The following is a 25,729-nucleotide window of genomic DNA, read 5'->3' as shown; positions in this document are numbered from 1 at the left end:
GACCTCAATGCTGACCATTCAGCCACGGAGTCGGACTACGTGAAAATAATATTAGTAATTATTATTAATCATCTCTACTCGTAAATGTTATCCTGGTTCGTACATTTAATGCACTCTAATATTTCAACTACCATGGGAAAGCTGAATTAGCTACGTAAGTACGCCTGTATTCACAACGATGTTATAAAAGATCGATATTCCTGAATTTGATTGACAGATAATTGAGGAATGATTTCACTAAACTTGCCACAGGCTTTAATTTAAAATTGCTCTAATCAATCAATCATTTTTACATTTTACTTTACGTCGCACCGACACAGATAGGTCTTGTGGCGACGATGTGATAGGAAAGGGCTAACAGTGGGAAGGAAGCGTCCGTGGCTTTAATTTCCTGATGTGAAAATGAGAAACCACGGAAAAAATCTTCAGGACTGCCGACAGTGGGCTTCGAACCCACTATCTCCCGAATGCAAGCTTACAGCTGCTTACGGCTATCTCACTCGGTAATCGATCAATGAATCAATGAATCAATCACCATTGATCTGTATTTAGGGCTGTCTCTCAGATGGCAGATTCCGCAACAATTCTTTAGCTAGTCTTTTCTTAAATGAGTTCAAAGTAGTGGAAATTTATTGAACATCTCCCTTGATATCTCATTCCAATACTTTATTCGTCTTCCTATAAACAAACACATTTTCCCCAATTTGTCCTCTTGAATTCCAACTTTATCTGCATATTATGACCTTTCCTACCGTTAAACACGCCACTAAACTTTATTCGTCTACTAATGTAATTCGATACAATCTCTCCACTGACGCTTTAGAATAAATCGCTTAGTCGAGCAGCTCATCTCCTTACTTCCAAGCCTTCCCAATTCAAACTTTGCAACATTTTCGTAACGCTACTCTTTGGTCGGAAATCACCCACAACAAGTCGTGCTGCACTCCTTTGTCCCCCTGTGGGTGGGGGCGGTAGAATAACACCCACGGTATCCCCTGCCTGTCGTAAGAGGCGACTAAAAGGGGCCCCAGGGGCTCTGAACTTTGGAGCGTGGGGTGGTGACCACGGGGCCCTCAGCTGAGTCCTGGCATTCCTTCCACTTACTTGTGCCAGGCTCCTCACTTTAATCTATCCTGTCCGACCTCCCTTGGTCAACTCTTGTTCTTTTCCGACCCCGAAGCTATTAGGTTTGCGAGGGCTAGGGAGTCTTTCGTTTTCACGCCCTTCGTGGCCCTTGTCTTCCTTTGACCGATACCTTCATTTTCCGAAGTGTCGGATCCCTTCCATTTTTCCCTTCTGATTAGTGTTATATAGAGGATGGTTGCCTAGTTGTACTTCCTCTTAAAACAATAATCACCACCATCACCACCTGCACTCCTTTGGATTTGTTCCAGTTCTCGTATCAAGTAATCCTGGTGAGGGTCCCATATACGGGAACCATACTCTAATTGTGGTCTTACCAGTGAGTTACAAGCCCTCTCATTAACAAGCTTACTACAACCCCTAAATACCCTCATAACCATGTGAGAAGATCTGTAACTTTTATTTACAATCCCATTCATGTGATCACCCCAATGAAGATCTTTCCTTATATTAACACCTAGGTACTTTAGTTACTGTCATCCCATTAACACAGTAATTAAAACTGAGAGGATTTTCCACTTTGTGAAATTTATAACCTGACTGTTCAGTCCCTTCTTTGCGTCCCTAAACCTCGTGCGCCCCTGGGTATCTTCCCAGTCTGCCCAGTTAAGAAAACTGCAATGTATTTACGGAGGCTAAAAAAACATAGCAGTCAATACTGAATATGAATGGAAGTAAAGAATTATTCACAAAATAGTACACTGGGCCTTAATGAGATAATTTGATTATTATTATTATTATTATTATTATTATTATTATTATTATTATTATTATTATTATTTTATTATTATTATTATTATTATTATTATTATTATTATAGGTACCTATAGGGAACTCCTGCACGTCGAGGATAACGATCTCCCGTGTGTTGTTGAGGAAGACCCGAACACTGTCCAGCAGTTTGCTCAGTGGTCTCATCCTCGCCACGCCATGGTTGACCCACCAGAGTTCCTCGGTAGAGGAGTAGTAACCAACTCGTAGGTCGATATACCGCACTCCCAGAACCAGTTGGGTTAACACATCATCTTCCTGGAACAAAATAGACACATATCCTGTTAGGTCTGACATGCAGAATGTGATAATACTGTAATAATAATCATTATCATCATTCAACAGACCCTGTTAAACACAACCTCCAAAGTGAAATTTAGAGGAGAATTTTGAGACAGCTTTCAAATTAAGACAGAAGTGAGACAAGGAGATGGACTCTCTCCTCTGCTCATCAACTGTGTTTTGGAGAAAGTTATTCGAGAATGCTGCAAAAATCTGAGTAATGAAGGTGTTGAGAATGGGGCCAGACGAGGTTGTAAGAGCAAGAACCCAACAGTTGATTGCTTAGCATTCGCGGAGGATCTGGCGATTTTTTCTGATTCAATTAACACAGCCAAAAACCAAATAAGCCAACTTCAGATGCAAGCGGCTAAGGCAGGCCTCCAGACTTCATGTGAGAAGAAACACTTCATAACAAACATTATTATTATTTCATTTCGGAGAGCTGGATCACGCTATTTTAATAGGTTTCTGTCTTGAGTTTTAACACTCGCCCAGTACTCCCGCGTCCTTCTTCGGTCCACGTCTTGCCTGTCTTCATTTAAGATTTTGTTCCAAAAGTATGTGGACCATTCACGTTTCTTGTTTAAAGGGTCACGTTGCAAGATGTCATCATGTAAGATCCCCAATTCTTGTAAACCATTCTCCACCTCGGTCAACCAGACCCCTTTAGTTTTCTTATTTAGAAAATAGGCAAAGATTCGAGTTGACCGTCTTTCTTGTTCCACTCGTGTTAAGTGACCATATAAAGAAATCCTTATTTTCCTAATAGTGTCTGTTATTTTTCTCCACATGCAGATACATTTTATGATTGTCCTTTCTCCTATATTCTCCTTTTTTCCTTTACCAGACCCAAGACCTTCCTAAGAATCTTACTTTATTTGGCTTCTAGTAGTTCTACCAGACCTTTCTTATTCATTGAAAGGCATTCTGCTGCATTTAGAGCTTCTGGTCGAATTTCTGTACAGTAATGTCTAAGCTTTGATTTGAAAGATACTGACCGTTTGTTATAGATACCTGTGGTGAGTTGGTAGGCCATTTCCATCTTGTTGCTTCTTGATTTTAATGCCTCTTTCTGAGAAATATTAGGTTCTATCTACTCACTTAGGTATTTTAATTTCTCTGCCTGTTTTATTTTTCCCTGATTGACAGGTAGATTATTATTATGATTGTTATTATTAAATCTGTCTAACTCCCTTGAATGTCTGTCAATCGACTACAATGAAAACCAGTTAAAACCTAACCCTACAAAAACTCAGATGTGTGCCTTCTACCCGAAGCACCAAAGCAGCTCATCGTGAACTCGAAATAATGTGATCTGGTTCAAATTACAGAACTGTGACACTTCAAAATATATGGGCGTAAGCGTGACAGAACTCTCACATTCAAGAAGCACTGCATGAATTACAAACTGAAAGTGTAGGCAAGGAATAACCTACTTCGTAAATTGGCAGGTTCACAGTGGGGTAGTCAACCGCAAATCCTCCGTACATCTGCAAAGGCAGTTTGTTTATGCGTCGAAGGAAATTCATGTCCTGTTTGGTATTCATCATCCCATGCCAGACAGGTGGATGTGGCCCTCAATGAGACATGCAGGCTAGTGACTGGCTGCTGACAAACTCTATTGTCTTGCAGGGATTGCTCCACCTTGTATTCGGAGGAAAGTAGCTGCAGACAAGGAGAGAACTAGAGTGGAACAACAAAGTACTCATCCCTTGCATGGCCGTACACCTCCAGCCCAGAAACTGAAGTCGCCTATGAACGTCTGAGGAAATAACTGGTTCACCTGACACTGCAAGAGTACAGGTTTGGAAAGCCCAGGTCCCCGTCATCCCAGGACAGTTGCAGAACGTTTTCCAGCTGGGTATCATGAAGACTGGTCTGTCTGGAAGTCCTTGAAAAGACTGGGGACAGGAGTGGGCAGATCCAATATCAATCTAGCAAGATGTGGCTTATCGATGCTATCAACATCAAATGTGACTGTGGTAAAGAACAAACTATGCAGCATATACTCCAGTGTTCATTTTCTGTCCATCTTCCTGCACTGATGATGATCTTTTCCGTGCAAAGACGAAATGCATTTGATGTTGCTAGGTTCTGGTAGAGATTGGTGTGAAGTGCTTTGACTTTTATCTTGGCTAAGACGGTTAAGGCGCTGGCCTTCTAACCCCAACTTGGCAGGTTCGATCCTGGCTCAGTCCGGTGGTATTTGAAGGTGCTCAAATACGACAGCCCCGTGTCGGTAGATTTACTGGCACGTTAAAGAACTCCTGCGGGACTAAATTCCGGCACCTCGGCGTCTCCGAAGACCTTAAAAAGCAGTTAGTGGGACGTAAAACAAATAACATTATTATTATTTGACTTTTATCTGTGTTATAATTTGTTATGTAGTTTAGTACGCATAATAGAACTGAGTAAATTTTATTTCTGATACGATAATTATTATTGTTATTCTACGAGCTACGTTTACGGATTTTAGAGTCTCCGACTGCTCTAATATTTTCCCGCACAAGTTCTTTTTTCATGCCAATAAATCTACCGATATGAAACCGGCTTCTTTGAGCACTTTCAAATACCAACGAACTGATCCGATTTCGACATGATCAACTAGGATTCAGAAGGAAAGCGTTCTGTTGTTGAACCACCTGAAAGTGGCTAGTGAAAACTAAATACTCAATGCTTTGTGCAAGTACCTGGTTGATGGAGTATTTCACAACGAGTGTCTCGGTAGCCTTGGGTCTGTACAGTTTGTAGGAGCCTGAGTCGTGAGTTCCAGGGAGAAACAGCTCCCACATTTTCTTGGAGGAAATCTCATCTTTCATCTCTTCCATCCAGGTAGGCTGCGTGCCGAGACAAGTGGAGTTGAGAACCGTGGAGTTGTTCCGGACGTAAACCGCCCAATAGCCGAGACATTGTCGAGTGAATGGCAGTGATGAAGAATCCAGCACAGGGGCTTGCAGACGAGTATCCAGCACTCCTGAAGACTCCACAACCTCTGTGGAGGACAGCGGTGACTGCAGCGCCGAGCTGTGGGCAAACTTGATCGACTGAATTATTTTTTAAATAACCATGTTTATACTACCCTGAACAACTGGTATGCTATGAGATTTGCATAGACATTAGGGGTACGACCTATAGAACTCCTAGAATTTATGTTACTCTTGCTACATTATGGAAGAACGGGTTGCACGACACTTCCTACAAACCAAAGTAGTTTGCATTCTAACATATTAATGCAGGGCCTCTCAAACGCCCAAACTCTCACGCGTGCAGAGCGAGGTGCATAGGCTCTGTGCACTGTGCATCGGTACGCTTCGCCTCAACTCGGCTTGACTCGGATGGTGTAGTGTGCTGAGAGCGACGAAACGTTTGGTGGTAGACGACGTGTTTATCAGTGAAATAGATAAGCGCACGACAACAACATAATAATGGAGCAACCTGTTTCGAAGAAAGCAAAGACTTCCGAAAGTCCATTTCAATCGAACTGGGAACTTTCGGTTTTTTTTGTCTGTCGTGACGATAACGCCAAATGCTTAATCTGTGGGACGATAGGGACGATAATTACGTGCGTAAGAAAATCGTCTGCTGAAAGACACTACACCAGACTACATTCGGAAAATTATTGTGAAATCATAGGAAACGTCAGAGAGAAAGAATTAAGGAAGTTGAAACATCTTGAAGAAGAAGATTCTATATCCACAAATGAGGTTTGTTCCAGTACTGTAGCATTTTCATTGTGGTTACGGGTTCTGCATTTTTAAAAATTATGTTTACATTCCTCTCAAACATGTATGTGTATTTCTAATTCACTTTTTTAATTTTTTAATAACACTGGTAACCTTGTCCCATACAACTGTGCGTCTCCGCTCACCACACGTAAACATTTCGCAGTGGGGGAGAAATAGCAGTGAAGGTGAGGAACGCGGAGACAGGCCGAACGGGTGAGACACGTGTGGGGAGAGAGGAGTGGAGGAGTCTGCACTCTGGTCAACCAAGCGAAGTCGTCTTTGCACCGTGCACAGTGCATGCACCACGCGCATGCACCCTGAGAGGCCCTGTATTAATGCCTAAAAATCCGATGTCTAGGAAGGCACGGGGCAGAGCAACTGGAGAAAGAAGAAATAAAAATTCTGAGAAAGATACTGGGACCAAAAAGAGGAGGTGAAAAGTGGGCAAGAAGATCAAGGGACGAACTGTACCAAACATGAGGACGATCACAGAAGAAATAATATTTTCTTGACATGTGATCAGGACGGACATGGACATGGAGAGTATGGAAGACAACGAGTAACAGGAGAGGAAAGACATGAACTAAGTGGGTTTGTCTGGATTGAGTGAGGGACAGAGAACTGAAGAAATAAAAATACGTGAACCAATATGCCAGAGCTCAATAACAGAGAACGGTACAGGATATAGGATAGAGAAGCACCAATAGGGAAGACAAGAGAAAAGGATAGTGAAAATATCAGCTGAAGAACGGGAGAGAAGGAGAGAAAAGATGAAGAGGTTCTGGGAGGAGAAGAAAAAAAAACAAACCATGACAAAGCTGCCTATGGTACTAGAGAGGTCGTAAAGAAAGAATAAAAAGAAGAAGATGGGGTGATAGCACCTCATGTGGAACACTCTTAAGTACTTAGTTGTTAATATAAGAAATTATCTTCACTGGGGTAATTATGTTAACAAGGTTGTTAAGAAAGGTTGCAGATCTCTTCACATGGTTATGACATTATTTAAGGGTTGTAGCAAGGATGTAAACGAAAGGGCGTGTAAGTCTCTGCCAGGACCCCAACTAGAGTATGGTTCCAGTGTAGGGGACCCCACACCAGGACTACTTGATGCGAGAACTGGAAAAAGATCAAAAGGAAAGCAGCACGATTTGTTCTGAGTGATTTCCAACAAAGGACGAGTGTTACGAAAATGTTGCACACTTTGGGCTGGGAAGGCTTGGGAGTAAGGAGACGAGATACTTGACTAAGTGGTATATCTCGAGCTGTCATTGGAGAGATTGAGTAAAATGACATCAGTAGACGAATAAGCTTGAACTGAACTTTTAAAAGTAGGAAAGATCACAATATGAAGTGAAGTTATAATTCAAGGACAAATTGGGACAACTATTCATTTACAGGACGATGAGAAAGGGACTGGAATACATCGCCGAGGGAAATATTTTTTTTAAATTTCCAAAATCCTTGGTAACGTTCAGGAAAGAGCTAGGTAATCAAGTGATAGGCAATCGGCCTCCAGGGCGAAAGCTCTAAATACATATTATTAATGAATGATTGAATCTGAGAAGCACATATTCAAAGTTTACAGAAAAGCAACAGCAACCGCTACAACCGCACAAACTCCACATGTCACCCAACCTCACAAAAAAAAGACATTTCGAGTTCTGCTTCATAGAGCATTAAAGCTAACATTACCTGCAAAATGTATGTCTAAAAAACGTAATGCATAAAGCAAATGGCCACGAAAACGGATACAATCCACATATGTTATTTTGTCTGAGACTGCAGTCGAACGAGGTCAGGTGATGCAGGAAATATTAGATTAGGAAATGAAGTCTTAAAGGAAGTACGTGAATATTATTACTTGGGTAGCAAAGTAACTAATGATGGCAGGAGTAAGGCAGACAAGAAATGCAGACTACACAAGCAAGGAAGGTCTTTCTTAACTCATTGCGGACCGTGGACGGCGTAAGACGTTTAATGTTTCGCGCGAAGCAATGCTGTTTATATTCGTCATCTATGCATTCTTTCACCTTAGTCAGCGTTACTGGTTGTAGCAGGAAGTTGGTTGATCTTTTTGAGATAACCCTCGCGTTGAGTGGGCTCATATTTATCTCAGCAGTATTAACTGGAAAATCTCATAACTTCCTCGCGCGTCAAGTCGGTACTTGAGATTCCAGTGCAGTGCGTGTCGTCCTTACCGAATGTAGTATAATGTCTTATAATACAAAGTTTCTTAAGGAAGATTAAATAGATATTGTTCACAATGATTATTCTGGTGATGAACTTATTCCTGAAATAGACTCAGATAGTGAAAGTGAGAGTGACGAGGAAATTGCGATTCCCGAATCCTATAGGCCTATAGAGAAAAGTGAAGTGCCTGATACATATCATTCTAGTTATTGTCCACCCGTTCCACAATTTACAGAGAATTCAGATATAAACGTTCAAATAGAAAATAAGCAGGATATTTTGAGTTACCGTACGTATTTTCATGAATGACGAATTTTATCAGTATGTGTGTGAGCAGACCAATCTATACGCGAGTCAAGTGATAAGTGCGGCGCCCCGGCATTTCACAATGAATTCGATCATGCAATCGTGGAAACCGATTAGTCCAAAATCCTGATATAAAAATGTACTGGACCGAAGACCCTGTTATTCATACTACGATATTTTCTAAAACAATGTTCCGAATACGCTTCCTTCATATTCTTTCATTTCTTCACTTCGGTGACAGTAATCGTTATGCCGAAAATACAGATAGGCTGTATAAAATTAGACGTAATTTGAAACCTGTCACACCAGATATCACACCTTAAATATTTACTACAGGTAAGCACAAAGTATCATTTTTCTAACATTTGTAGTTTAGGAGTAATTGTAAATTGTATTAAGTGATGCACGTCTAGAGGGCCGGGCATGAAAATGGCCGGTCCAGGCATTCAAGTGTCCCGCTCAGAAGCAGGTACTGAACGTGTTAAGAAAAGAAATGTGCTCACTTCAAACAGTGTTACAGGAATTAGAAAGGTGTTTTTGAAGATTTTTGTATGGAGCGTGGCATTGTATAGAAGTGAAACAGACGATAACTAACTCGGAAAAAAAGAATAGAATAGAAGCTTTTGAAATGCGGTGTCACAGAAGAATGCTGACGGTGAGATAGGTAGATCGAATCATGAATGAAGAGATAATGATTCGAATTGGTGAGAGGAGATAGATTTTGCTAAATTTGACGAGAAGAAGAGATAGAAAGATTGGACATATATTAAGACACCCACGACTTGTTTGGTTGGTGTTTGAGGAAAATGTAGGCGGTGAAAACGGTAGGATGTAGTAGCACAGGATAGGGTGGCATGGAGAGCTGCATCAAACCACTTTATGTACTGATGACTCAAACAACAACAACATGATAAATAGAATGCTTAGAAACATCAGGAAGAAAACAGAAGAAAAATAAATGCAAGAAAATGAGCACAAAAACAAGACGTGCTTTATCAGAACATACCATTCATTGGAAGAGGAACGTACCCAGTACCCAGAGCTCTCATGAAGCAAAATACACTCGTTAGATTCTCAACCATGAACAAACTGGATCAGATCCTACCCACACTATGTCAATACACCAGATAAATTCAAACACACTGGTGTAAGTAAACAATATTAAACAGGATGTTGGAGATGAATAGGAGCATCTTTCTAGCGTTTATAGATATTGAAAAGGCTTTGGATAACGTGAGTTGGGACAAACTGTTCAAAATTCTTAAATCTACAGGTTTATACTGGAAGGACAGGAGGCTGATATTGCGAGTCTATGACGGACAGCCCACGATGGTACATATCGGAGGAAGAATCCAGACAGCAAAAATCGGGAAAGGCGTAAGGCAGGGCTGCTGTCTCTCACCATACCTTTTTAATGTATTCATTGAAAAAGCCATAAAGAAGTTTAAGGCAAATACCAAAGAAGTAAACGTACATGGACACCATATCCAATCTATTCGATTTGCAGATGACATAGAAATTGTATCAGACTCCGAGAAAGAGTTGTCTAAGTTGCTGAATGTATTGTCATCAGCAATGTCAGATTCCCGCTTAAACATTAATGTCAAGAAGATCAAGACATAAGTTGTGAATAAACATCCTGAATGAATTCACAACAACATTAAGTTTAATGACAAGATAGTGGAACATGTCAACAGTTTCCTTTATCTAGGAAGCCTGCTCACCAGTGACAACAGGTTCAGGAAAGAGATCAAAAGTTGAGTACCACTTACCAAGCAGGCGTTTAGTAATAAGAGAAATCTTTTAATCAGTGCAAATTTAGATGTTGGTATTAGGAAGAAATTTGTGATTTTTTTGTATAGAGTGTGCTGTTGTATAGCAGGGAATCTTGGACAATCAGAGATCAGGATTGGAAACGACTGGAAGCGTTTGAGATGTGGGTCTGGAGACGAATGCTCAGGATGTAATGGATTGAAAAGAGAACAAACAAAGCGTTCTGCAAGAAATTCAAGGGAAGAGAGAACTGATGCTAATGATACAAAGAAGAAGAGCTAAATTCACTGGCCACATCTTGTGACAAAACACCTTTCTTACCAATCTGATGGAAGGAAAAATCACAGAGAAGAAAGGTCGAGGATGATCGAGGAAAAAATTCCTTCAAGACTTAGCACAGAGTCTTCATTATCGTTCTTATTATGAAATGAAACGAGGATCTGAGCCTTTAGACACTGATGATGATTTTATTTATATCGTGTCAGAAGCATACATAAGTTTAAAATTAAAGATAAGGAAAAAACATAAAACATAATATAAATACTCCAATGCCGAAGAGCCACATTAAACTATGTGAGCCCAAAAGCTTGCAACATCTAGTGCATTTGGCTTCGCTTTAACCAGGTCTTCTGTTGTGCAGCTGAATGGGCATGAACTGCATTGCAGCAAATGGGCTGTGGTCTGCTCTTCTCCACATACACACAAGGTACCGTCCACTTCGAAACCCCATTTCTTCTGGTTTACCCTGCACCGCGTAACACCATAGCGCAGTCTGTTCAGTGCTCTCCAATTCACCCAATCTGTGACATGGCCAGGAGGGAGTTCCTCTTTTGGGGTCATCCATTGACTGATCCTCGTATGTTGACTCCTGATGCGCCATTCTTGAATTCTTGCTTGCTGCGCTGTTCCTGCAAGTGTTTCGGTTACTCTCAAGAAGCTTTTCCTAGACTTAAGCCGCTGGCGTGGTGGCTCATATCCAAACAAAGGGTGGGTTTCCGATGTCAACACCTTTCTCTTTTCTTTCTTGGCTGCCACTTCACGGCAGATATTGGGAGGTGCTATCCCTGCAAGGCAATACACTTTTTCCAAAGATGTAGGTCTCAAACATCCAGTAATAATGCGGCAGGTTTCGTTGAGTGCTACATCAACTGCTTTGGTATGGTAAGATTTGTACCACACCGGGCATGCGTATTCAGCTGCGGAATAGCAGAGCGAAAGGGCAGATGTCCTCACTGTGTCTGGTTGTGCTCCGCAAGATGTTCCAGTTAGCTTCCACACAATATTGTTTCTATCAGCCACTTTCTGCTTGATGTTCAAACAATGTTTTCTGTAGGTTAAGGCACGATCCAGAGTGACTCCGAGGTACTTCGGGGTAGGATTGTGTTGTAATGCTATGCCTTGCCAAGTGACCCTCAGAGTTCGGGAAGCTTCTCTGTTGTTTAGATGGAAAACACAGGTTTGCGTCTTAGTTGGCTTTGGTGTTAGTTGATTCTTCTTGTAACAGCCAGCAAGAGTGTCTAGAGCTGTGGACAATGTTTCTTCAATCGCCTTGAAGTTATCCCCCTGAGAAGTGATGACACAATCATCAGCATTGATGAAACTATTCGTCCCCGCAGGAAGAGGCTGATTATTTGTGTAAATATTGAAAAGCATTGGTGCCAACAAGCTTCCCTGAGGTAGTCCGTTCTTCAGTATCCTCCACCTGCTTCCTTTTCCCTGGAACTCAACGAAGAAACTTCGATTTTGAAGTAGGTTTCTAATGGCACAAGTCAGATGGAAGTCCTTTGTCATACTGTATACCTTTCCAAGGAGAATTCGGTGATTAACAGTATCATATGCTGCCGAGAGATCTATAAATGCAGCTCCTGTGATTTTCCGGCTTTCAAAGCCATCTTCTATGTGTTGACTTAATTTCAACACCTGCGATGTGCAGCTTTTCCCTCTCCTGAATCCAGCCTGCTGTGGAATCAGAAGTGGCTCGATTTTATCAGTCAACCTATTGAGGATTAGTCTCTCCAGAATCTTAAAAAAATGGCATAATAAGGAGATTGGTCTGTAGCTCCTAGGGTCATTTTTATCTCTGCCTGGTTTTAGAATGGCTATGACCCTAGCCTTCCTCCATATTTTAGGTATAATGGAAGACTGAACGCAGTTACTCATGAGTTCTAGCAACCAGCACTTCGCAGTAGGACCAAAGTTCTTAATTTGTTCCATTCGAAGGTCATCGAGTCCTGCTGACTTCCCAATCTTACACTTACTGAGAGCTAATTCCAGTTCAGTTAGTGTGAAATGCTTAGATAACTCATTGCTCTCGTCTGGTTGTCTGACTATAGGATTCTTCCCTACTTTCATGGAAAGCTTTGGTTTTCCATTAAGCAAAAGTTGGTGTGCTATTTGATCTGCACTCACATTGGCATGTGTGTTACCTTGCGTAGGATCATTGTTCAAGCGTTTTAAAAGTCTCCAAGCTTCTTGACTGCTCCTACCCATATCGACTTCAGACATCAACTTCATGTCTCCTTCTTTGCCTGGGAGATAGAGCAAAGAACACTTTGTGTTGCTTGAATCGTTTGCTCACTAAATGGGTCTTCTTCGTGAAGCCTGTAGTAATCATGCAGCAGAGCAGTTGTTTCACGAGTTATACCTTGAAGGTAGTGTGTCCTGCAGTCTCTGGGAATTGATGCCCGTGAACAGAATTTCACGATATCAATGAATTTGTCATAATCTTGGGGTATAGGAGAGGCAGTTTTTATCCTCTCATCCAACATACTGGAAAACCTTTTCCAGTCAGCCTTTCGAAAGTTATATCTCCGTCTGAACCGAACTTCGTGTGGTCTTATAGATGAAGAGAGGTGACATATTAGTGGCCGGTGTTGTGTTCTTGGGATTGGTGAACCCATTTCTTTAGAACATTGCTGCACAAAGCAGTTGCTCACAAAAAGAAGATCTGGGTTATACTCTCGGTGCATCTTCCACTGTCGAAGGAGGAGGGAAGCTTACTGTCGTGAATAAGGGAAAGCTCTTGAGTTTCAGCCCAAGCAATGACGATCTCTCATCTTCTTGAGCATATCCCCAGACGTGACTACGGCTGTTAAAGTCACCGATTACTATTGACTTTGTTTGATTACCAAAATTTGCACGTGGTGAGAAAGAGAACTTTCATTTGGAGGCTTGTACACAGATGTAATGGTCATGTTGCTTAGCTCCACGGTGATTATTTCGATGTCGTTATCTTCAGTATGATGAGTACTGCTGATCTGAAGGTCTGGCTTTACAAATACAGTACTACCACATTTCGCATGAGGCCTTTCTGCAACTAAAATCATTCCTGAAATCTTTGGACGTTTCTGATGTTCATCCCTATGCGTTTCCTGAATGCACAAGACGTCACATTTCTGATCTTGGCATAGTTTTTGCAAGAGTTCCTCTTTGGCAGCTGACAGGCCCTCAATATTTATGGATATTATTTTCGTTGATTGCTCTGAAAAGAGCCGTTTCTTAAAATACATTCTAAGACTGATTAGTTCTGCTTCTGGTGTGAGAGAATCAGCCGTCTAGGAAGAGTCCTAGTCCGTTGCCCAGGAGACACCCGGATGTATAACAATATCACATGCAAATACACCCTACTGGGAGGTTTCTCTCGTGTCCCCCCTGATGATGATGATGATGATGATGATGATGATGATGATGATGATGATGACGATGTATATGAAATTACCTGTAAAATTTGTGAATTTTTTTTACGTTGGACAAACATGAAGACAATTTGACATCAGATTTTGAAGAACACCTGGAGGCACATTGGATACATAAGCATGAAACCTCAGCATTTGCTACACATCTGCAGGACACAGGCCATTGAAGTCTCGAATATATAAAATTCTCTCACCATATTCCACGCACATCCAAAAGGAATAAAATTAATAATATCTTAGAAACCGTTGAAATTTATAGACATCAGTTAATAGATTCTCAACATATGCTAAATGATAAACTTGAAAATGAATAGTTAAAAACAATATTAAAATTTAGGACGAACTGTATATTTCTGAGACGACTCACAGGTATAATTGACCCAACATATAAGGCGTGATCAAAAAGTTTCCGTTTGAAGGCGTTGTTGCAGCGGGCATGCAACGCAGCGCGACTCCGATGCGGGTGTATAAGCACGGACATGTAGGAAAATGGATTAGTGTAACAGTCGTGTCGTGCTGAGGTGCGTGCGTTAAATGCGGCCACGTGAACTATGGTGACGTCCAAACAGGACCAACGTGCTGTTATTCTGTTCTAGGCTGCCGAAGGAAAAACACCGATGAACATCCATCGGAGAATGAAGACTGTTCATGGGGCAGAATATCTGTCGAAAACCACCGTTCTGTTATGGTGCACCAAGTTCCGTGCGGGTCGCGTTTCGACACAAGGCGCCGGTCGATCTTGGAGGCCATCCTCATCCATTACGGACAACAACAAGCGGGCGGCGGATGAGGGCTAGAGTCCTGATCTTCCCCATTCGATTATCACGCCTTCGGACCCCTCAATAAAGGTCTTGAAGGGACGACGCTTCTTGTCGGAGGAGGATGTGCAGCAGACGGTTCACGCAGCAGGACACGATATTTTACCACACAGGGATCTTCAACCTGGTGCGTTGGTGGGATGAATGCCTCAGTGCTCGCGGCGATTTTACCTGATTGGCATCCCGATTGAGGACTGTACGGCCGTCGAACGGAAACATTTTCATCGCCCGTTATAGATTTAATAAATTTATAATGCACACAGCTCTTTATCTTGAATGAAATAGTCTTTGAATAGTCCTTGAAAACAACTGTGTTTCAAGTGTTTCTCCGTTTACGGTCGATTAAACGAAGGCAGTCTTGTAGTTAAGTCCTGCTCCGTTAGTGACCTTGGTGCTCGACAGTCTGCACATTAGATCCAACTGATCCACATTCACAGTTACTAAGACATTCGTTGCGAACATGCAACGGGAGTCCTAAGACAGCGTGACGGCAAAACTTGAGAGGAAGCAATAAGGATTACTAAATTAAGAAAGGATGAAGAGTGAAGGGTAGGCATACTTCTTACTAGTAAGAACTGCGAATGGTCAACACACAGGATATGCGCCTTGTAAATGTTGTACTTTCTAATTTACGTGTGCAACTACCACTTTGAGCCTATGTGGATCAGACGGCAGTGCGTCGGCCTCTCACCGCTGGATACCATGGTTCAAATCCCCGTCACTCCATGTGAGACTGGTGCTGGACAAAGCGGAGGCGGGGCAGGTTTTTCTCCGGGTACTTCGGTTTTCCCTGTCATCTTTCATTCCAGCAACAGTCTCCATTCCCATTTCATAGCATCTATCATTCATTAATAAATCACTTTGGGAGCGGCGACCCCATCGTACTAACAGCCTGTATCTGCTTCATTCATTACATCCCTGACCCGGTCAATGACTGGAAAACAGATTGTAGGTTTTCATTTTCAACTATTTGGAAGCACGTATGTGTAAAGTGTGGCCATCAAGTACAGTACCACATGATATCAAACAAAACATCACACAGAAGTGCTTCAAAATGTGTACAACAGATCTCCATCCATTTACGGTTGTTTCGGGAATGGATTCCTAGATCTATATAAAAAAACGAATTAGTGTTGGCGCACACTATGGACGAATAAACGTTGCCGATATTCTTACGATAAGAATTTATTTATTTATTTATTTATTTATTTATTTATTTATTTATTTATTTATTTATTTATTTATTTATTTATTTATTTATTTATTTATTTATTTATTTATTTATTTATTTATTTATTTTTGCTCTTTGCTTTACGTCGCACCGACACAGATAGGTCTTACGGAGATGATAGGACAACCAGCATTTGCCTGGTCTGAAAATGGGAAAACACGGAAACCCCTCTTCAGGGCTGCCGACAGTGGGGTTCGAATCCACTAACTCGCGGATGCGAGCTCACAGCTGCGCGGCCCTAACCGAATTTATTTATTAAAAGATCGCCGTTCTGATGACGGTTCCCTTGCATAGTGGAGAAATAACAGCACAGAATATCCAAGACTCATCTGCTAGCGAAAAAAAAATAATTGTCTATTCCAGCCTCCAACGCGACTAGTGAAAGGAATTTCAGTTCAGCGAGCAACTTTATTAGTGAAAAAAGGAGCATGCTTAACCAAGATATAGTAAATGATGCTCTCTTGATTCATACTGCACTAAAACAGACAACACAATCATGATGAATACTTGTGACGATGTGAAAGACAGGCCAAGTTAATGTTCCGTATCTACTAACGTGATAAGTTGGTCTTCATTACTTCAATGCAAACATCGTCAAAATACTTGCATAGTGTCCAGCATTCTCCTTTTCTCACTCCTTTTAATTTCTTTTAAGAGCAAATACCTCAGAGTCCCACGGCTTAAAAATTAGTGAAATTAATATTTTTAAGCCGTGGTAAGAGGATATAGAACGTAGACAATCGCTAACAAGAAGAAATACGAACTCATGTCAAAAGTAGATAAAGTCAAATTTGTGTTGAGCGAGGAATTGTGCGGAAGTGAAACATGAACATGTAACGACAGATAAAAACACTAAGATATCTCTGAAGTGAGCTGTTACAAGAGAATGCATCAGTTGAGATGGGTAGACCGGATGACAAATCAGCTTAATGAAATTTGCTCAGGAAAAAGAAAAGAGACACGTTGAGAGAATATTTCAAGGAATTTCTGGAGTGATGGTAGTTTTAAATATACATCTAGAATTTCCAATACGTGTAGCCTCAATTCCCCTTCTTCTTCTTCTTCTTCTTCTACTTCTTCTTCTTCTTCTTCTTCTTCTTCTTCTTCTTTAATTTAGACCATCAACGCACCACAATTAACAGTCTTTATGTTTCGCAGCATCCGCCTTCACTTTCTGTCTGAATCTTTCCATCCTTTCTCCTATTTGTTTCTTCTGTTCTTCTGCGAATACACGTAATATTAAAATAGATGTTTTGACAGAATAGATAGTGCTGGAAGGAGGAGCATCGCACGGTGTTGACACATTCCTTTCTCCTTCTCTTCGCTTCCGGCTCACTTACTCGTTCGTTCACAGCGCTGTGTTCTGTTGTAAGTAACTCAGAAGTGAGAGGTTTGGTAACTCCAAGTAACTCCAGGCGGACAGCAGGCTTATCTCCATGGCAACCACAGTGGATCCGCCCATGTTTTCATAGCAACCATACACCCTACTCCCTTCTCACCAGCCAGGCAGGCAGTCAACGGACCTCCCTCTAAGAACTGTCAGAACGCACCTTTCAGTATTACGACTATAGGATCTTTTATTCTCTTCTGGCTCTTCCTCTGTCTCATGGAAACCCCTGAACTCGTTGATTTGCTATTTATATATATATCGCTTAGTCTTTTTTTTTTCTCGCCCTAGACTTGGTCAAATCAACTTTTACTTCTCGAAAACATTTTGACTTTGTCTTCTTCTTCTTCTTCTTCTTCTTCTTCTTCCACTTTCTGTGCAGATCCGTTATCGGATGTTGGCGGTGCAGTTGACTGCAGTTTGAAGTAGTTTTGTCGAAGAATTATTGAACCAAATCTCCAACTGTTTTAGCCAGATCATCCAAAGTCGTCCTCGCTCACGATTGCCAGCTACTATCTATATACTTAAAACAAAATACTATAAACAGCTTTGTGCAGTCCGTCCGGCCATTCTACTATTCTCTGCGAAATTACCTGCCAGTGAATTATTGGACATTGATAGGTCTCTAACTTCAGTCAACTTTGAGTAACCCCAAAATCAAATTGCTAAATGACCACTCTAATAATTGGAAGTGAAGGCTTTCATTAGCCCAGAATAAATTCTGTACTTAGCAGGTTGCTAAGCGACTAACACTTTCATTGATATTCTGATACGTGATTTTCATTCTTAGTAATGTCATAACATGCAGCCATGTTTGATTACTACCTGTCAAGGCAGAGAGTGCACACTTCCACTGATCATGGCAGAAAATTATTCTGTGCTATATACTCGTTGATTCTCTGACCTTCCCCAGGTTTTAAATATGCTCAACAGATGCCAGAACTTTCCAAATAACGTACACGCTGCTAATAGAAAACATCGACGTACGTAGATATAGGAAGGTATCAAGTCGATAGCCTTCTGTATGACCATTAATAAAACCCAGGGGAAAACTCTTGGAAAAGTGGGTGTCTACTTATCCGAACTATTATTCAGTTACGGCCAATTGTCTGTTCACTACCTCAATCAATCAATCAATCAATCAATCAATCAATCAATCAATCAATCAATCAATCAATCAATCAATCAATACTGATCTGCATTTAGGGCAGTCGCCCCGGTGGCAGATTCCCTATCTCTTGTTTTCCTAACATTTTATTAAATGATTTCTAAGAAATTGGAAATTTATTTAACTTCGCCCTTGGTAAGTTATTCCAATCCCTAACTCACCTTCCCATGAACTAATATTTGCCCCAATTTGACCTCTTCAATTCCAACTTTATCTTCATATTGTGATCTTTCCTACTTTTAAAGACACCACTCAAACTTATTCGTCTACTAATGTCATTCCACGTCATCTTTCCACTGACAGCTCGGAACATACCACTTAGTCGAGCAGCTCGTCTCCTTTCTCCCAAGTCGTCCCAGCCCAAACTTTGCAACATTTTTGTAACGCTACTCTTTTGTCGGAAATCATCCAGAACAAATCGAGCTGCTTTTCTTTGGATTTGTTTCCAGTTCTTGAATCAAGTAATCCTGGTGAGGGTCCCATAAACTGGAACCATACTCTAGATGGGGTCTTACCAGAGACTTAAATGCCCTCTCCTTTACATCCTTATTACACCCCCTAAATACCCTTATAACCACGAGCAGAGATCTGTGTCCTTTATTTACAATCCCATTTATGTGATTACCCCAATGAAGATCTTTCCTTATATTAACACCTAGGCACTTATAATGATCCCCAAAAGGAACTTTCACCCCATCAACGGAGTAATTAAAACTCAGAGGACTTTTACTATTTGTGAAACTCACAACCTGACTTTTAACCCCGTTTATGAACATACCATTGCCTGCTGTCCATCTCACAACATTATCGAGGTCACGTTGCAGTTGCTCACAATCTTGTAACTTATTTATTACTCTATAGAGCAGGGCCTCTCAAACGCCCAAAATGTCATGCGTGCAGATAGAGGCGCAAGAGCTCCGTGCACTGTGCATCGCTGTCGCTCGGCACGGCTCGGATCAACGCTTCGTCTCTGGGCTACTCGGCTAAGCTCGGCTCAGCTCGCCTATGCTCGGCTCAAGTCAGCCTGGATTTGGGGCGCTACGGCGCAAGTGGGGCAGAGGGAGACAGGCGTGAGGAAAGAGAGAGTAAGCGCTATTGCTCCAAATCGAGGAGTGGGGGGGTCTGCACTCCGTTCAGCCAAGCCAAGTCGTCTCTTGCACCGTGCAGAGTGTATGCACTACGCGCATGCACCCTGAGAGGCCCTACTATAGAGACTAACATCATCTGCAAAAAGCCTTACCTCTGATTCCAGTTGTTTACTCACATCATTTTTATATATAAGAAAACATAAAGGTCCAATAATAATGCCTTGAGGAATTCCCCTCTTAATTATCGCAGGGTCAGATAAAGCTTCGGCTGCTCTAATTCTCTGAGATCTATGTTCTCGGGCAAGATCGTTTAAAAGTGATAAGTTCCAGATACGCCCGAATGGTCGAATCACGCGGAAGGAAGTGTTATAAACTAGATTACGAATGACTCAATAATTATGTACCGGTTTAAAATGTTCATAAAACTACTGAAAAGGGCAAGCAATACAATATGACTACGACAGGGATCAAGGCGAGTTATCTGACCTATTTACAACGAATGCTGCTGAACAGCACAGGTCCACTAGTTAATTTATTTACTGAAGGAGTCCAAACTTCTCAGGAAGTTTCATTAGGTGTCACAGATATTCAGTTGTTGTTTTCTTCTTCAGAGTTTTAATTATTTTTATATCCATCTTGAGTCTTCTTGTATGGTCTGTACATCATTTGTGATAGTACATATATCACACCCCCGAATTATATGTAGAAGTTAGAGATATTATTGTCAATATTCGATTTATTATTATTATTATTATTATCATCATCATTATCTGTATTTCATTTGTATGTTTTGCCATTTATATTGGTAAGCTGGAAGATATCCACATATGTAAGTATGAGTAATTTGTTTTGCACGAGTGAGAAAACATTGCTTTAATAACTCTGGTAATTTGGTTGAGTCATGTGACTACCCCAGTGTTTGTTGTGATGTACTTGTGTCGGGATATTCCATGAGTCATGTAAATATCCCAGTGTCCGATGAGATGTGTTTGTTGATGTTGTTGTACTAGGGAAGTTCGGTGAGTCATTTAATAAACCCGAGTGTTTGTTATTGTCTTGGAACCTAGTATGAGTTGAGGGCATGGTATTGACCAATAGAGATCACTCATGATTGGCGGGTAAGCACCAATCCAGACGTATCATCTGAGAGGAGGGGGATGTTGATGTCTATAAAGGTTGATCATACGGCGGCAACCAGGGACATTGTAATGTAACTACTACAACTACAAGCAGTAACACTGTATGAAGGAACGACAACTGACACTGTACGGGAAGGAAGTGGTGCTGATACACGGTACGGGAGTGGCACGGCTGCAATGGACTGGACTTCAAACGTTCGTGGAGCGTAGTCTTGTTATGTTCGTGGAAAGTGACTGATTGTGGAGAGTGCTTGCGCATTAAGTATTGTAGCACTTGTGGCGGCCTAGCATTATATGTTGGTGAAAGCTATCTCAGACTTTCCATAATTTATGTTGAGGATCGACAGACGTGTGTATATATCTTTACAACAAGTGTTAAAATATGTGAACACAGTAGTGCAAGGTACAGTATCTGAGTGATGTGATAACTGCCGATTATGAGAATCGGTAAGTCGAATTGATATAGAGACAGTGAAGGGTATTTATCTTCATACATGTACATTGTTCATCGGACCATCTACAAATGGTAGCTTAGTTCTCGCTTTCGTTTTCCCACGATTTTCATTATTGTTGTTGTTGTAAATATGGAGTCTTCCAGCAATATTTTATGTGTGTATTATATGTATAATGTTGTATGTTGATGAGGTGCTCATGCACGGAATTTGTTCAGAATATAGTTAGCTATTTTAGAATCAGTGTTATTGATGAACCTAGGTGCAGTTCCTACCTAATTAGTCGTTTTCAGGAGGTTAGGTAAGGCCTGCAGCAGATGTACCAGTACGCAGCATTATGCACACGCCCTGGGATATACAGTTTATCATGCTCTTATCTAAATTCGAGGGATCCATTCTTATGAAATCTGGCGCCCATACTACGGACATTTCGGTTAATTATGCTTATTAATTTTATTAAGTTTTTGAGTAATGTTATTTATATATTTTTATTCATGATTTTATTTATTATTATCATCAAAAAGTTACACATTCACTGGAGGATCAAACGTCTTCCTCTTCTCTTTTTAGTCAGTGCTAAGAGGGGGATTACCATCACCACTCTCAGTATAGGTAGCAACCGCGTTCTGAAGCAGAGGTGCTCACGCTGAGCATGTCGTCCCGCGGGCACACAGTACTGTAAGCGTGCGGACCGGCAGGCGATGAGCGCAGCGCATGTTATTCAGCAACAGTGACGTTGTGGTTACGTCACAGGACGTGAAGACTGGGCAAAGTTCTCCCAGTCACTCTCGATCACTGTGGCGATACCCGAGACAGATAATAATGAAAGAAAGAGGGCAGATCCACGTGATTTTCAATTTACGTTGTTAGAAATAAGTTAGTTTTGTTCATTGCAGTTTACGTATTTTGACCGGATACAATAAACACTTTGTGATAGTACATATATCACACCCCCGAATTATATGTAGAAGTTAGAGATATTATTGTCAGTATTCGATTTGTATTATTATTATTATTATTATTATTATTATTTCATTTGTATATTTTGCCATTTATATTGGTAAGCTGGAAGATATCCACATATGTAGGTATGAGTAATTTGTTTTGCACCAGTGGGAAAACATTGCTGTAATAACTCTGGTAATTTGAATGAGTCATCTGGCTACCCCAGTGTCTGTTGTGATGTACTTGTGTCAGGAAATTCCATTTACTCATGTATATATCCCAGCCTGATGAGATAAGCTTGTTGTTGTACCAGGGAAAGTTTGGTGATTCATGAAAACTCCCCAGAGTTTGTTATTGTCTTGGGAGGAAGAAGTAGTTCAGGGCTTGGTCTTGATTTGAGGTTCACTCATGATTGGCTGGCAAGCACCAATCCAGACGTATCATCTGACAGGAGGGGGATGTTGATGTCTATAAAGGTTGGTCATACGGCGGCAACCAGATGATTGTATAGGAGATTGTAAGAAACATTGTATGGGAGATGGTATGAGAAACATTGTAAGGGTGATTGTAGAGGTGATTGTAAAGGAACGAGAAGGAAGATAACTACAACTACAACTACAACTGACGCACTGTACGGGAAGGAAGTGGTGCTGAGACACGGTACTGGATTGACATGGCTGCAATGGACTGGACTTCAAACGTTCGTGGAGCGTAGTCGTGTTATGTTTGTGGAAAGTGGTTGATTGTGGAGAGTGCTTGCGCATTAAGTATTGTAGCACTTGTGGCGGCCTAGCATTATATGTTGGTGAAAGCTATCTCAGACTTTCCATAAATTTATATGTTGAGGATCGACAGACGTGTGTATCTATCTTTACAACAAGTGTTAAAATATGTGAACACAGTAGTACAAGGTACAGTATCTGTGTGATGTGATAACTGCTGATTATGAGAATCGGTAAATCGAATTGATATAGAGACAGTGAAGGGTGTTTATCGTCATACATGTACAGTGTTCATCGGACTATCTACAAATGGTAGCTTAGTTCTCGCTTTCGTTTTCCCACGATTTTCATTATTATTGTTGTTGTTGTTGTTGTTGTAAATATGGAGTCTTCCAGCAATATTTTATGTGTGTATTATATGTATAATGTTGTATGTTGATGAGGTGCTCATGCACGGAATTTGTTCAGAATATAGTTAGCTAATTTAGAATCAGTGTTATTGATAAACCTAGGTGCAGTTCCTACCTAATTAGTCGTTTTCAGGAGGTTAGGTAAGGCCTGCAGCAGATGTACCAGTACGCAGCATTATGTACACGCCCTGGGATATAAAGTCTATCATGCTCTTATCTAAATTCGAGGGATCCATTCTGGTGAACTCTGGCGCCCATACTACGGACATTTCGATTAATTATGCTTATTAATTTTATTAAGTTTTTGAGTAATTTTATTTATATATTTTTATTCATGATTTCATTATCAGTAGTCATCAACTTATTACAATTGGCTTCCCAACGTGTGGCTGAATGATTGGTACATCTGTTAGGCTTATAAGCGTAGGTGCACTTGTCAGGTGTGGTTGGAATTCTGCAAACTATGTCAGTGAAGTGTTTTATATGTTTCATGTGTATTTTGGAGTATGAAGAAATGTTGTAGCGAGCCCAGTATTATAAAATTGAGAAGTAGAGAGGTTTTTAAAGTTGCTGGTACTAAGAATCAGGAGAAGAGAAGGCAAAAGAATTCCACCACATTGAGTTTATCTAATTTAAGTAAGAGTAGCAAAATGGCTGATAGTGGGAAGGATCTATTGGCAACGATGGGTGAGGAACAGAGTAACCCGTCTCAAACTCAGAATGTAGGGGATCAAGGGGAGGCTTCAATGCTCAGTATGCTTAAATCGCTACTTGATAGTCAGAGTAAAGAGTTGAAGAGTGAATTGAATTCCTTAAGTAATGAAATATGCAGTATTAACAGTAAAATCGATAATAATAATGTTGAATTGTCCAGTAAAATTGATAGTCAGAGTAAAGAGTTGAAGAGTGAATTGAGTTTTTTAAGTAATGAAATATACAGTATTAATAGTGAATTAAATTCAGTTAGTACGGAATTGTCCAGTAAGATTGAGAATCAAAGTAAGGAGTTAAATTTAGTGAGTGTTGAATTGTCTAGTAAAATTGATAGTTTAAGTAGTGCTGTGAATGGTAGAATAGATGAATTGAACCAGAAGTTTGACCATCAAAGCAGGGAAATTCAGGAAGTCAATAATAAGGTAGAATCTCAACGCTTGGAATTGACTGAGAAAATCGAATGCCGATTTAATGTAGTTAGGAAGGAATTTGTTGAAAACAGCAAGGAATGTGATAAAAGAATAAAAATAGTGGAAGATAAAGTCGAAGAAATAGATAGAATTAAAACCAGCCAGAATGTTTTAGCGAAGCGAATAGATGAAAAGACTGAGAAATTGGAGAAAGACCTCAAGTCAGTAGAAGGAAATGCCAGAATGGTAGTTGAAGAAGGAATTAAAGCATGTCATGTAAAGTTAAGGCAGGAGATCAGTCAAATCCAAGTAGGTAGCAGCATATGTAATAGGTACGTATCTTGTACGAAGGACTCTGAATTACCCAAGTTTAATGGTCGGCAGTTTAATCCGATGGAATTCTTGAAAACAGTGGAGAAACGGTTTTCCAAGAATCTTGACGATGGTTTGATTGATTGGAGTATGGTTGATGAGATGTTGGATATTGCATTTGTTGGTGAAGCGAGATCCTGGTTTCAAGTTTACAGACAGGGTATTTCGAGTTTGGAGGAATTTAGGGAGAAATTTAGTTCTAAATTTTGGAGTGAAGCTATTCAGGGAAGGGAAAGAGATCGCGTGCTATTTGGCAAGTATAAACCTCAGGAAGGTGTATCTATGACGGAGTATTTCTTGGCGCATGTTCTGATCAGCCAGAATATTGAAGGTCTAGCATCGGAAAGAGATACAGTCCGCCAGATGTTGAGGCATTTTCCTGAGAAGGTCGGATTAGCTGCATGTATGCAGAATATTGTTACGATTAAAGAATTAGAGCAGCTGTTAGAGAGGTTTGATGCTTTGGAAGGGCAGGGGAGGACTAGGCAAAGTGAAGGTAGGAATTACGGAGATAATGGGAGACAAGGTAATCAGGTAGCGGGAGATAGGAATAATCAGAATTTCAGTCATTCTAGGCAAGGGAATCAGGGTGGTAATTCCGGAAGGGGAAACAGACACTCTAACCAAGGAGGTAATCACCAGGAATATTATGGCAGAAGACCTAATCAAGGGGAATCAGAAAGTAGGGGGCGTACGGATCAAAGACCTTCAGATCAAGTGCCGAGACATGATAATAGTGAACAGTCCATGTCAAGTAATTTAAACCGGAATCGGACTTCTTAGTTGGGTCAGATAGGCAGTCCGATACCGAAATTCCTATTCACGCGATGAAACAGGTAAGTTACGAGGTAGACGTGAAAGAGGAATCATTGTATGACCATGTGTTTTGTGATCAGGGAGATTTTGTGTATAGGGGGCGTGATGAAGGTAAGAAAGATGTGTCGGATGACTTACTTTGTGCTAGTGGTGATGGTAATAGCGGTGTTGC

At 40.8% G+C, this 25,729-nt stretch overlaps 1 protein-coding gene across 1 annotated transcript in view; it reads right to left on the bottom strand.

Annotated features, from left to right (window-relative positions):
* Nucleotides 1–25,729, bottom strand: part of LOC136883050 (PI-PLC X domain-containing protein 1) — a 62,729-nt gene that overhangs the window by 18,160 nt on the left and 18,840 nt on the right. The window contains exons 3-4 of the mRNA XM_067155191.2: nucleotides 4,887–5,220; nucleotides 1,968–2,172 (exon numbers count right to left, since the gene is read on the bottom strand). Coding sequence (XP_067011292.2) covers nucleotides 1,968–2,172; nucleotides 4,887–5,220 — 539 coding nt within the window. The remainder of the gene's footprint in view (nucleotides 1–1,967; nucleotides 2,173–4,886; nucleotides 5,221–25,729) is intronic.

The sequence above is a fragment of the Anabrus simplex genome, chromosome 11 (genome assembly GCF_040414725.1).
Source record: "Anabrus simplex isolate iqAnaSimp1 chromosome 11, ASM4041472v1, whole genome shotgun sequence".
Taxonomy (NCBI): domain Eukaryota; kingdom Metazoa; phylum Arthropoda; class Insecta; order Orthoptera; family Tettigoniidae; genus Anabrus; species Anabrus simplex.
The sequence above is the reverse complement of the archived record's forward strand: the minus strand, read 5'-3'. Positions and strand labels throughout refer to the sequence as shown.